Source organism: Notamacropus eugenii, chromosome 1 (assembly GCF_028372415.1).
Source record: "Notamacropus eugenii isolate mMacEug1 chromosome 1, mMacEug1.pri_v2, whole genome shotgun sequence".
NCBI lineage: Eukaryota > Metazoa > Chordata > Mammalia > Diprotodontia > Macropodidae > Notamacropus > Notamacropus eugenii.
In genome coordinates this window covers 490,823,743-490,837,186 of record NC_092872.1, presented here as the reverse complement: position 1 = coordinate 490,837,186, position 13,444 = coordinate 490,823,743, and the positions used below count along the sequence as shown (strand labels likewise).

Here is a 13,444-nt window from a genome sequence, read left to right as displayed (position 1 = left end):
CCACTGCAGATCAGCAACTTGACAGCTGTCTGGGACAGAGATAGATGAAATCACTTCTCACAGTCACATAGCCAACATGTGCCAGAACTAAAATTTGAACCAAAGTTTTCCTGACCCTAAGGCCAGACCTCTATCAACAGGACACACTGCCTGTCTTTGATGTATGATACTGTACTGATAATCAGAACCACCTAGGAACAGTTTCCTAAGTCAAGGAAGATACACTCAGCTAAATATGACAAGAGGATTAAGTACAATTAAAAGAGAAAAGTACAGCTTCTCTGCATATTACATAGCTTGTAAATAAACAGAGAATGGCCAGTCAAGCAGTTTTACAAAATTTATATTAAACGTTCTATTTTATATGCTACTAAATATTCTTTTTATACCTATTTATATAGTTTCACATTTAAATTGAATATCCTATTTCAGATAGTAGATAGAAAATTTGCAGTTTTCAAAATATAGATATCATTAGATGAAATGGAATAAATGGTTTTACGAGCACTATCCCCAAACAATCTAAAGATTTTTTTAAAAAAATTAATGTTTTCTCCTTTTTTTTTCTTTCTCCCACACATAAAGGGGAGGGAAAGAGACATCTTTTGAGTCAAAGATGTTACAAATAAAATTATATCTTTAAGTTAAAAATATTCATAAAAAAGGAACCTCATCCACTTAACCACTCTAGCATAATACTGGGAAGAAAAAAGAGTATTTAATAATACTACTAGTCTCTTTCAATTCTGGCACATTCAGCAATTGTCAAACAAAACCTGCATGGAGAATTTAAATTATTTGCTAAAGATCACACAGCAGAATTTAAAGATTTCTATTCACACACAAATTATTTCTTTTTAGCGTTTCTTCCCTAAGTAATATCCTATAACCCCATTTACAATATACCATATGCATATGTAAAATAATGCTTTCTCCTCCCTCTTTAGCAAGTATGATTTGATTCCCTCCTAAGTACCTCTTCCTCACAAAAAAGTTTCAAATATTTTCCTTCCTTCTCATTTCCTCTGACCTTCCTTTCACAATACCTTAAAATAGTGGTAGGTTAGAATTCATTCCTAAAACTAATTTCCAGATATGCATAATTCTAGACAAATCAAAAACAATGGAATCCAGAAAAAAGTCATTTAAAGAGCCTCAATTCTTATTTCGTTAAAAATGAGACAAACCCTTTGTAATCCACCTCAACATTTAAAGTTTGAATTGAGACTGACAACATGATGATGCCATTGTGATAAGTACATGTCCTGTATGCATAATCATCTTTATGTATGATAACATCTTGGCCTGGGTTCATATAGTAGTTCATGATTTCACCTGACATCTATTTTAGCACCGCATTGCAACACATGATAAAATACACCCAGTTCACACTGACTCATCTTTATACAACATGTTCATTGACCTACAGTGATAACGTTCAAGAATATTACTACATAAGTGTACCTAGTTGTATCCATTTAACACATAATGGTTCAAATTTTATAGAGGTAAAAGTAGAGTCACTGAAGGTAATCAGATAAATTCATTAGCTAGACTGAAACTAGGACATGGAACAAAAAGAAAATTTTTATGTTAACATTATAATGAATGTTTATATGAACATTAATATTCTTATAAAAATAAAGGATTTCTTGGTAAGTCCTTTCATTTTCATTTTAACTAAGAAATATAACCAGGACTGAAAAAACTTGCCATGAATAATCAAATGTCATTTGATCAAACATATTTCTAAAATCAATACATAATCTCTCCTCTGACTTTAAAGCCATGACTAAAACTAAATTCTTATTCCTTCATAAAAGCACCCAACTGTAGTTTGAACACAAACCTAGACATAAAACCTATTATAATAGCACCCATATATCTCAGAGGATATAACAGCTTGTTGCTGTTAAGTTGTTTCAGTTTTATCCAACTCTTCATAATCTCATTTGGAGTTTACTTGACAAAGATACTGGAATGGTTTGCCATTTCCTTCTCCGGCCCATTTTTCAGATGAGAAAACCAAGGCAGAGTTGAGTGACTTGCTCAGGGTCACACAGCTGCTAAGTGTCTGAGGTCAGACTTGAATTCACAGTCTTCCTGACTCCAGGTTGGGTGCTCTATCCACTGTGCTTCCTAGCTGCCAGATATCAATAAATTAGGGACATAATCCTTAAGAAACTTTTTTTTCCTCTTAGAAATTTCTTCTCTCATAAGCCAGTGATTCTATAAACGTAGACCTGCAGACTTCTGATTGCTACTGCTCATCCACTTGGCTGTACTATTCAAGTTTATAATTTGTCAGATTCCTTCTAAGACAGATGTGAGTTTTATATAGAAAACTTATGCTGGGCTGGGAAATGCAATCTAGACTTATTTAGAAGAATTCTGCTAAGCATACGCTCATCATATTATGATTGGTTGTAATTGTATGTGTATTAACCATCCTTACTGGAATATAAATTCTGAAGGCAGGAGATGTGACTGATTTCTTCTTTGTATACACAATGTAGGTGGTCAATAAGTGTGGTCTTCCCATTGGAGTGTAAGCTCCTTGAGGGCAGGGATTGTTTTGCTTTTGTTCTCCCAAAATCTAGCACAATGCCTGGGCATAGAATAGGCACTTGATAAATTCTTATTGACTGACTGATACTAGATATGTTGAAATATGTTCAGAAATTAAAGCTCTTCCAAAAAGAGCAATTATTCAACAAATATAAAGTGAAAAGCATACAAAAATGTTATTTGTAATACGAAAATATATACAGGAATTAATAATGGATAAAGAAGCTACAAAAACACCAAAAATGACACTGAATTAAAAGTTAAGAAAAAAATTATTATGCTTATCATTATTAAAGCTAAACAAAAACACTTTAAAACTTAAAATGACATTAGTATTTTCATACTCACATGATTATTAATATTGATTAATTAGGGCTAAGTGGTAAAAGCCCCTAAATATGGGATAGATAATAATGTCAAGTTAAATAGTTTGCTCAGCGTTTTACAACTAATTACCTAATTGACAATATCTTTGCCAGATAAGCCCTGTCACAGATTGGAAAATAAAGATATGGAGACTACTATTTGCCTGACTATAAGCAGGCTACCACATAATTATAATCGGAGATTTTTTAGCCCCTATTAAACAACTATATTTTTCCAATAGTTCAGTTATATAAACTTTATTCTTAATACCTGATATCCATTCCTGACTACTTACCTCTTATGTCTTGAAGCTACTAAAGACAGAGAAACAGTGAAGGTATAATGTTCTATAAACTCTCAAAAACACTTCAGGCATTTTGACATTTTTTTATAAACTGTGACATTTTCTAGAGATATCAGTTTTGTATCATTTTTTTTCCATTATCCTTAGATGGAAACCAGTAAAACAGAATGATTATCAAGACTTTAGAATGAGATAAACATTTAAGTAAAACAGAGGTAAGAGTCAGTCAAATGTTAATATTTATGACACAGAAATGAACTTTTTCCTCTCTGAACCATGAATTAGCTCTGTTCCCACAAACAATAGTTTTGTCTTTTTTTTTTTTACAGTGGGATATTTGAATTATAAAGTTCAGAACCTATCTTATGAAATTTAATTTTCCAATACAAACCTCATACTGGTCTGGTGAGTCTGAACAAGACCTAAGAAATGGAACCTAAGAATGAGTAATCACTATTACATACTAAGCTGTTTTAGAGCAGATCAGGGTGTGGCAGTTAGTTCATAACAAAGATATCTACATTTAGGTCACCAATACAACTCATAACTCTTTCAGCATCAATCATACCCAGCTTAGCTGCACCATGGTTGGTCAAAGTATACACCTAAAGTAATTACAGTCATTGTTACTGACTAGTTAGTGAACTAAATTTTCTAGAGAAGCTTGTTTAACTTCATATTAATGATATGATCTAAATACTGTTTTAGTAACCATGTTTTTAAGTTTAGACAATTAGTTGAGATCCTAACCTATACCTCAAAAATGTCACAGATATTTTTATAACAACTCATAGTACAAGAGGGTTAATTTTGACATCTTTAAAAAGTGTAAGATCTAGAACAAAATGGTGATCTTAGTTTGTAAAAAGACAATTTGGTAAAGGTAATCCTTTCATTAGAATTATTATCATCTTTAAATAACAACATCATTATTAAATTTCTAGATGCTTTGAAAAAGAACGTTCATTTTCTTTCATCAAAGATGGCAGGGATAGGGGAAGAAAATCATTGATAAGCTAAGTATACATCAAAGAAAAAAAAAGAAGGTATGATATAAACTAAAGTACACACTCTGGTATTACTGCTTTGCGGTGTATGTGACATTCAGGAACTGGTTTCCAGGGTGACATTCACATATACAACTTCAGAATTATCACTTCCCTGACTAATGAATTCTGACTTCAGCTAAGGGATAGCTCAAATCCGGTAGAATGGTAAGGGACATGGAGGTGGAAATACTTCTGATTGCTTAGCTATCATTACACAGTAATTTATGTCTCACTCACTCAATGGAAAATACCCTTGGTGGCCTGTTCCATACACCTGGGCAGACTACACAATGAAGAAAAAACTCAAGTTAAAGAATTTAATTAAAAAAACAACAACTACTATCCATTCTAGTACTTGCTAGAATAATAAATTTCAGGAATATACTAATGAGCATCATATCTAAATTGGCTGCCTAATTTACCCTAAGGTGTTCCAGAAATTCATTAACATGTATTTGTGATCAGTGAAGAATTTTCCATTTCCTGTTCCCCTCCATAAAATATCATCATTAGTAATGTAAATCTATATTATCAATTAAAAAGCATCGCTAAACTAAATGTCACTGACAAATAAGCTATTGCCTACTAACCACTTTGCAAGCACTTAATTCAGTTAAAAATTGAAAAAAAAAATTTAAGTAGAAACAATTTTCAAGATCACCTACTATCACAGTAAAGTTATATAAGAAACAATAGCAAAGCCTGGCAGTCATCATACATAGAGACTAAAACATGGCAAGAATAGCAGGTTGTGTCCCAGTTTTTCTAGTTGAAGTGTACACTGATAATTTTCCAGAAATCTAAGGACTATATTGAATCTTCAAGGGAAAAAAAAATCTTAAAGTATAACCTCTAGAACCAGGACATTAAGTATCACTGTCTTGACCTCTACATCTCATTTTTAGCTCACATGTCTTCAATACTTTAAAGTTTACAAAGCCCTTTCTATGAAAACCTTTTGAGGAAAGCAGTATATTATCATCACCATCTTATGAATAAGGGAACTGAGGCTCAGAGGAGGGAAACAACAAGCAAGCTGAGTTAAACAAGAAAGTGAAAGGGCCAGAACTTAAACCAAAACTTCAGACTCAAAATCCATGGCTCTTTTCAATCTGTAAATGCCTTCTCTCTTCCTCCATAGTTCTATAGCAAGTAAATAAACAGTAGCAGGCTACGCTCCATACTTTAGTGGATAACCCTATAAAAATAGCGACTCTGCAGAATAGTTTTCATTAATCTCTGAAAATAACTATAAATCAATGTTTTAGACAGCTACTATAACACCAAGGAATCTCTGGGCTACAATTTACCCATATTTTAACATTCAAGGATAATTAATGTATCACACATAGATTATTACAACATGCATATTCCATAGTCACATATATCTTATAACATGAATATTACATAAAGAAACACTTCACACTAACGGGTTACTGTGGTGACACAATCAACAGCTTTTTTCCCAATTCTAATGAGACAATGGCCTCTGGCACAACACTTTATGTAACATAGTGACAAGTATTGACTAGGCATTTATACATTTGGTCTATGAATTGTGTTATAAAGTTAAAGTTTACAGAAATGAGTAAGTCTCCAGGAATTCGTTTCAGCCATCAGTTATATAATATATGATAGCTACACACATACACACACACTAACTCATTTCATTTGTGTACAATAAATTTAAAAGTGTGGTCACTTCAGAAAATCAGAAATCAGGAATCCATTTTTAGTTTTTTTTCTTAAAGGTAGTAATTTCAAACCAAAGAGGAATGCCTTGAGAGGAGAGGTAACGTTTTAGTGGTTTCAAGTACAGTAGGAAAAAAAAACTAAACCCTGCTGTGGAGAACATGCAACACAAATAACAGTTAACAAGAATAGTCCAAAATGCCAGGTTTTATCGAGACAGTTTTAATGTTTCTATGACTTCATTTAAGTGTGCCTTAAAACACTAACTATGAGTTCATGGTGAAACTGAAAAAAAAATTAAAACTTCACCAGAAAGATAGGAATTGACCTGGACCTGTGATTTCATAGATATAGGAAATTCAGGTTAGGAAATCCTCTTCCCAACAAAGGTCAGCACCTTCTCTGCCTAGAGCACTGAGAGGTTAAGGGTCACACAGTCAGTATGTGTTACAGGCAGAGCCTGAATCAAAGTCTTCTTAACTCTATTCAGGGGGCCATTCTGCCTCTTTATCCCTACTGTGCATCACTGAAAGTGACAGAGGAATATAAAGATCCTTTTCAAAATTTCCTTGAATCATCAAAAGAGTTGAAGCAGATTATGTAATGAGGGTAAGTGTCTAGTGTCCTACCTATCTCCTTCTGTAGTTCATATTACCTCAGAAAAGAAGAAAATAATAGAATGTGAGAACTAGAAAAGTCCTTTAAAGATCATCTGGTGCAAGCATCTTATTTTGCAGATGGAAAAGCTGAGGTCCAGAAAGGCTTTCCCTTGCCTAAAGCTGCACAGCTTGTTGGGAGCAAAGTTAGGACCAGAATCCATTGTACTACAAAAAGAGAAAGAAGAAAAAGCCAGGAGAAGCAGAATGGAGGTGGGTGAAAATGAGTTCACAGACTAAGGATTATTGAACGAGGTCAAAAAAAGATGTCAAAACAAAGGGGGATGAGGTGAAAAACCAGAAGTAAAAGGAGGGAAGGAGGAAAAAGGAAAAGAACTGTAGGAGGAAGAGATATAGAAGACAGATAACAAGAAATGGAAATGTAAGAGGGGAAGAAGGAAAGCAGAAAAGCGATTAAGGAAGGAAAACACAAATGGGCAAAAAGAAATGGAAAAATGAGTTAGATGAGTTTAGAAGTAGTAAGAAGGGCACAGGAAACTATAATTAGGGAGGAGAAATGTGGAAAAAAGGAAAAGGTGTCTAAAACCAGAAAAAATGTGAAAACACTAGAGGAAGGGGTGGGGCTTCTGAATCTCCAGTTCCCTCCCTCTCGGACCATTTTAAATTTAATTATTTTGCATTTTTTACTTTCTTTACATTAACTGTAGCTATATACACACGCATATGTACCTATATGCCTCTCTCTCTTCCTACACACACACACACACACACACACACACACACACACACACACACACACACACACACACACACACACACAGATACACCCCAATAGCTATGCCGATACAAATACAGGTATTATTGCTTACTCCTCCATGAGAAAGTAAGTTCCTTTCTAAAGTAGGGATTGTTTCATTCGTTATTTGTATCGCCAGAACCTAGAACATTGCCTTGGCACATAGTAAGTATCTGATACTTATTGATTATCTGGGGGAATAAGCTGTAAAATGAAGAAAGGAAGAAAAGGGGAGAAAGAGGTTAAATGTAAGAAAAAACAGAAATGGAAAGAAAAGAAAGAAGGAAGGAAGTAGATTAAAAAGGAGAACGAAACTTTAGGAGAAGACGAAAAGCAAAGAGACAAAACTGTAAGTAGGGAAAAGGAGAGAAGGATGGAGTGAAGAAGCATCAGTGAAAACGAGAGTGAGTGAAAAGGAAAGAAAAGGGGGGGGGGGGGTTCAGCGAGGGAAGGAAAATGTAAACGGAGGAGAGAACGGAGGGCAGATCGGCTCTCGGCTGTGCGCCACGGTCGGAAGGAGGGGACGAGGGACGGGAGGCTAGGGCCGGGGGCATGGGGATGAGGGGCGCCCGAGGCAGGGCCCGCCGGCTCGGCGGCGGCTCCTTACGTGTTTGAGGCAGCGCTCCTTGAGCTTCTCCACCGTGGTATCCTCGGTGACCTCCTCCAGCCACTCGGTGCCTTCCATGGTGCAGATGTGAAGCCTCAGGACCTTCCTGGCGAAGATCTTCTCCTCCTGCACGAACATCGCCGCCCTCCCTCGGCTCCGGCCGGGCCCGGGCCTCGCTCGCCTCAGTCTCCCTCGGCCTCAGTCACCGCCGCTGCTGCCGCCTCACACGGCCCTCCTCAGCCGCCCCGGGGCGGGGGGCCCGCGGCCCATGAAGGTCACCGCGGGCGGACGAGCGAGAGAAGCAGAAAAGCTAGTCCCCAAAAACCCCGGTCCCGGCCCCGACCCTGGCTCCCGCCCCGTAGCGACCTGTCACTCGCCGCCCTCCGCCCGCAGCCGTCGCCCTGACTAGCTACCCGCCGCTGCCGCCGCACGCCGGAAGTGCGGGAGGAGGTGCGCCCCGGGGTATTCTGGGAGTTGTAGTCCCAGCTTCGACTCGCCTCAAAGGGATCCCGTGGACCCTAAGAGCAAGAATGCGCGGGATAAGATTTAGAACCGGAAGGGACCTAAGACTAAAGAATATCAGGCTGAAAGACCAACATGAAATAGAAAACGTTACAGCTGCAAGAGAACTTGGAAATAAATAATGTCGTTTTGTAGATGAAGACACTGAGACGCAGGAGGAAAGGGACTTGCCCAAGTTCACAAGGCTAATTCAGTTGGATGAGGAGCCTCTAACCCAGGCTCTGTTTAGACTCCCCTTGGAGCTGTCCAGTTCTGAAAGCAGTCATTTGGAAACGCGATCACATTCTTTGCTGTGGTGACCTTGAGGGAGACACTCAATAGGATTCAATTCAACTTAATATTTGTTCATATGGGCAAGGTGCTGTGTTAGACACTGGGGATACAAAAACAAAACTAACAGCAAACAGTCCTTATGCTCAAAGAGTGTGCATTCCATTGGGAAGATAAGGTATGTACACAAGTAAGTAAATGCAAAATATTCTCAAAGTAATTTAGAGAATGAGAGAGTGCTAATCAATAGGATGAATAGGAAAGGCCTTTAAAATGTGGCATCTGAACTGCTCTTTGAAGAGGAAGCTAAGCAGCTTCTACATTAAGGGATCGAAGGGCTTGGGATATGATATTCAGAGGTCAGAGGAGCTAGGATTAAAACCAAGAATCACCTACCCAGCAAAACTGAGTATAATCCTTCAGGGGAAAAGATGGTCATTCAATGAAATAGAATACTTTCAAGCACTCTTGAAGAAAAGACCAGAGCTGAATAGAAAATTTGACTTACTAACACAAGAATCAAGAGAAGCATGAAAAGGTAAACAGGAAAGAAAAATCATAAGGGACTTACTAAAGCTGAACTGTTTATATTCCTACAAGGAAAGATAATATTTGTAACTCTTGAGACTTTTCTCTGTAATTGGAGGGGTTATATACATATAGACAGAGGGCACAGGGTGAGTTGAATAGGAAGGGATGATATTTTAAAAAGTGAAATTAAGGGGTAAGAGAGGAATATATTGGGAGGAGAAAGGGAGAAATGGAATGGGGCAAGTTATCTCATAAAAGAGGCAAGAATGGAGGGGAAGAGAGAGGAGGTGAGAGGGGAAAAGTGAACCTTACTCTCATCACATTTGGCTCAAGGAAGGAATAACATGCACACTCAATTTGGTATGAAAATCTACCTTACACTATAGGAAAGTAGGAGAGAAAGGGATAAATGAGGGCTAGGGGGGATGATAGAAGGGAGGGCAAATGGGAGGAGGGGGTAATTAGAAGTAAACACTTTTGAGGAGAGATAGCATCAAAAGAGAGAATAGAATAAATAGGGGGCAGGATAGGATGAAGGGAAATATAGTCTTTCACAACATGACTTTTATAGAAGTGTTTTGCATGCCTATATTTGTATAATATATATCAAATTCTTGCCTTCTCAGTGGGGATGGGTGGGGAGGGAGAGGAAAAGAAGTTGGAACTCAAAGTTTAAAAAACGAATGTTAAAAATTGTTTTTACATGCAACTGGGAAATAAGATATACAGGTAATGGGGTATAGAAATCTATCTTGCCCTACAAGAAATCAGATGGAGATGAGGGAAGGGAGGAGTGTAATAGAAGGTAGGGCAGATTGGGGCAAGGAGTAATCAGAATGCACATTGTCTTGGGGTAGGCAGAGGGGAGACATGGAGAGAAAATTTGGAACTCAAAATCTTGTGGAAATGAATGTTGGAAACTAAAAATAAGTAAATAAATTTTAAAAAGAAAGAAAGAAAAGGGAACTAAGGGATTCCAAGAAGTGGAGATGGAAGGAATACGTTCCAAATATGGGAAGACCATTTATGCAAAACATAGAAATGCATGATGAAATGTGTGGGGACCAAGTATTAATTAAGTGGCTAGATAGAGCATCTATTAAGCACTTATGTGCCAAGCAGTGAAGTAAATACTGCGGATACAAATACAAGTATACTTTTGTTGGGAATTGTGGAAGAAATGGATAAAATCTGTGTGCTGTAAGTTTGGGGGAAACATCTCTCCAGAAAAAGTAGCTTTAAAGGTCAAAAGGAGCTACAGGAGTGTGTAAATTTTATTCAACAGGATAAGCCCATTGATTCTATCTGGAAGGAAGCTTCCACTACCTTGGAGACCTAGGTTCTGATAGGATTAGTGACCAGAGTAAACAGGATCCTTGGTAAATCCTTAGACAACAAGTCATAGCTGACTCTTTTTGACCCCATTTTACAGGTTTTCTTGGCAAAGATTTCATTTTGCAGCTGAGAAACTGAGGCAAACAAGGCTAAGTGATTTATCCAGTGTCTGATTTGAACTCATGAAAATGAATCTTCCTGGTTCCAAGCCCAGTGCTCTATTCACTATACCACCAAGTGTAACAATAATTTAAGGTTAATGGAGGGGGTGGGGGAGAAGAGTTAAAGATCTTCCCCACCCATTAACAGGCCTCAATATCTTTTGCTAATTTCTATTGAAGCACTGGATCAGGGGATCTTGCCCTCTTGCTCTGAAAAATGTATAAATACTCTGAGGTGAGGTTTTGTTTTGGGGCTTACTCATTGGAAATGTTTGTTTGGCCAGAGGAGACTCTGGGTAGCTGCTAAGAAGCCCCCCCGACTTTAAAAACCCAGATATTTATTGGTGCTTCTCTCTCTGGTAACTATGTATGTACATTGGTCTGTGAAGTTGGATCTGTCTGTTGATCTGTGATGTATGTATTGCTTCTGGTCAGATAGTTGGAAGCCCTGTCTGTTGATCTTTATTTCTCTGCCTGTATTTTTTCTGAAGTTCAGGGTGCTAACTTTTCCCCCTGAACTAAGTGAATGATACATGTGCTTGATTAAAATAGATTGTTGATCCCTCAAAAGTCATTTTCCTTTTAGAAAAGCAGATCTAAGAACATGTACAACAGGCCCTCCTGTGTATGCCAGGGTCTTTACTGTTACAACTAGCTGCCCAAGAAATGAAGTTAACAAATCCAAACTCCATTTAAAACATCACTTCCCCCAAATCACCTGACATCCTGTCCCTATTATTCAATAAAGGAAGTACCTAAGTTGCCTCAGCTGAGAGATTTCTTATGCCACTGTAAAACTATAAAAACACCTTTTGCTGTGTAAAATCCTATGTATGTATGTACCTCCCTTGGTTCTGTGGCTAGTCACCTATCAACTGCCTACCAGCTGATGATAATGAAACCTTATGTCTTCTAGCCTTGCCTCTTGATTTATAGGCCTTCAGTCAAACAGTCCAAAGTGGGAGGATCTCTGGACTGAATAATTCCTCAATAAGATACAAGTGCAACCACGTTTTTGTTTTGACTGATTCAGGGGTAGTCTCTACCCTCAAAGAACTTACATTCTAAGGAGGAAAGACAATACATAAAGGGGAGTCGTAGAGTTGAGGGGTACTAGATCAATTGCCTATCTCCTTTCTCTGGAAAGAAGATGGAGAAGTTTAGAGAGTGATTGAAGAGAATATGGCCTGAACCCCTCATAAAATGGTAATCTTGGCTAGAGACTCACCAATCAGAAGAGCAAAACTCAAGGCAGAAGTATCTTCAGGGTGGGAAGACAGTTCTCAAGGCGGTTGAGAAGTTAGAAGTCTGGAGACTGAGTGGGCCTCAAGGTAGATTGCTGTGGTAAAGGCACTTTGCCCTAGCTCAGAGGAGTCCAGTGTTTCTCCTCCTTTGACAAATATACAACATGATATTTCACAGTTCAGGGCCCAATTTGCCGTAACTACAAAGTTACTACAGAATTAATGCTAATAACTATTCTTTAAAATAAAGTAGCATTAGATAGTTCTCAGGAGATCATTCTGGCCTTTGCATTCTTTTTCCCTACCAAAGGCCTGCTTGCTGGGGGTATGAAGGCAAAAAACAACAAATGGACCCTGTCCTCAAGGCATAGTCTACTGGTAAAAGACAAAATATACAGATATGTAAATAATAAATACTTTGAAAATGGAAAGAATGTGATGTAAATGGGAAGATCTGGAAAGCTTCAGAAAAGAAGATGTACCTTAAATGAGCCTTGGGGCAAGTGAATGGTAAGAAGGAAGCACATTCCAGGCACAGGAGATAGTATAGACAAACCCTGGGAGAAAGCATGTCAAGTTTGGGGAACAGTGAGGTTGGAGAGAGAATTTAGAACTCAAAATTTTTAAAAATAAATATTAAGAATTGTTTTTAAACATAATTGAACAGCTAACATTCCAGTCTGGTAGGAACATAGAGTATATGAAGAAGAGAATTATGAAATAAAACTGGAAAAAAAAATGTGAAAGTCAGATGGGGATGATTAAATATCAAGTTGAGGAATTTGTGTTTTATCCTAAAAGTAACAGGATTTTTGAGTGCGGGGATTACATAGCCAGACCTGCTTTTAGAAAAGTTTTGGAAAGAAAAAAAAGTCCACTGTAGAAAAGCTGCCTTCCAGCTCTGACTTTCTTTAAGGTCCGTTTTCAGCTCTCATATTCTATATCTTTAAAGCCCTTTCAGCTCTAATATTCTGGGTTCTAAGGCCCGTTCCAGCTCTGACATTCTGTGCCCTAAAATTCCTAGCCCTGACATTTGACAATTGTATCAAGGGGAAGAGGAAAAGAACTGACCACAGAAGTATCATTTCCTTGGATATCCCTGGCCCTCTTCTCCCTGTCCCTCCTCCTTTTCTGGAACTTGATCTGAGCTTCAACTAGGATGGGACAGAAAAGAGGGAGAGAAATGGGACAGAAAGGCTAGAGGTGGCTTTTGGTTCTAACTTCTATGCTGAGCAAGCTCTAGTGGCTGAAGACAGGTTTCATTTTCCAGGACAGCAGCCTGGCTTTGTGCCCCAGCACCAAGAGTTCCCTTGAAAGAAATGGAATCTGTCCTTGGCATTTTCTGTGGAGGAGACCACATGGAAGTATTAGCTTTGCTCCCT

General features: G+C 37.9%; 1 protein-coding gene across 1 annotated transcript in view; it reads right to left on the bottom strand.

The window, feature by feature from the left end:
• The window catches only part of UBAC1 (UBA domain containing 1), a 35,542-nt gene extending 27,101 nt beyond the window's left edge, over nucleotides 1-8,441 (bottom strand). The window contains exon 1 of the mRNA XM_072632987.1: nucleotides 8,000-8,441. Within this exon, the coding sequence (XP_072489088.1) occupies nucleotides 8,000-8,137 (138 nt within the window). The 5' untranslated portion in view covers nucleotides 8,138-8,441. The remainder of the gene's footprint in view (nucleotides 1-7,999) is intronic.
• Between the last annotated feature and the right edge of the window lie 5,003 nt (nucleotides 8,442-13,444).